Below are 911 nucleotides of genomic sequence, written 5' to 3'. Positions count from 1 at the left end.
TATATAAATATATATATATATATATATACTTACACACACACACACACACACATGCATCCATACATACACACGCACACACACACATACATACATACATACACACACCGATAGATCATCCATGCACCCGTTGACCTGCAGATGTTATGCGCTTGTCGATACACAAACATGACAGCAACATGTACTTGAGTATGTTGCACCTCACACATCTCCCAGCGCAGTATGACCTTCCGAATACGTATGTACTTATACTTATACATATAACATGTTGTTTTTGTGCGTTCTAATATATACACAAAATAGGTTGTATTCGTGCGACGCACAATTATCATATAAGTGACACGCTGTGCATAAACTTATGGCGTTGATACATGTCTACGTATGACCATACCCGATAATGTGTACATATGCGTACGTGCACACCCTCTGTGGTGTGAGAATGATAGGGATGGCACTACGGCATATTTATCGGTGCTCGACTTTGTTCACACTATAGCTATTGAGCTTACAAACTCCCGCGCACCGAGACCATGGTGCATATAGCTAATGTTGTGTATCAGGTTTTTCAACCCATCGTCACACAATACATATACATATATATATATATATATATATATATGTATATATTTAAAGTTGCTTGTCAGGTTATTCAACCTACTGTAAATAAACATAATACATACACACAAGGCTGTGTACCAGGCTATTCAATCCATCCCACCTCCTATCTTTCCTTTGGCCTTAGGCGGTGTCCTGCCTATTGGAGTGGGCACGACACGCGTCACCAGCAACGTGACAGTGTTTGGGAGGGAGGAGGACTATGAGGTGACTGTGCTACACGCACAGAACATGTGGATAGGTCCAGACACCCTCACACTACTCGGATTGGTGTGTTGTGGCAAGCGTACACGTGTGTT

General features: G+C 41.7%; 1 protein-coding gene across 1 annotated transcript; it reads left to right on the top strand.

The window, feature by feature from the left end:
- Nucleotides 1-176: 176 nt before the first annotated feature.
- Nucleotides 177-904, top strand: SARC_17412 (hypothetical protein; the record flags this gene model as incomplete). The annotated part of the gene is made up of 2 exons (XM_014288491.1): nt 177-186; nt 740-904. Coding segments are annotated over 2 exons (175 nt in total), but the record flags the coding sequence as incomplete, so codon positions are not given.
- Between the last annotated feature and the right edge of the window lie 7 nt (nt 905-911).

The sequence above is a fragment of the Sphaeroforma arctica genome, assembly GCF_001186125.1.
Source record: "Sphaeroforma arctica JP610 unplaced genomic scaffold supercont1.10674, whole genome shotgun sequence".
NCBI lineage: Eukaryota > Ichthyosporea > Ichthyophonida > Sphaeroforma > Sphaeroforma arctica.
Note: the sequence above shows the minus strand (reverse complement) of the source record. Positions and strands in the feature narration are given on the sequence as shown.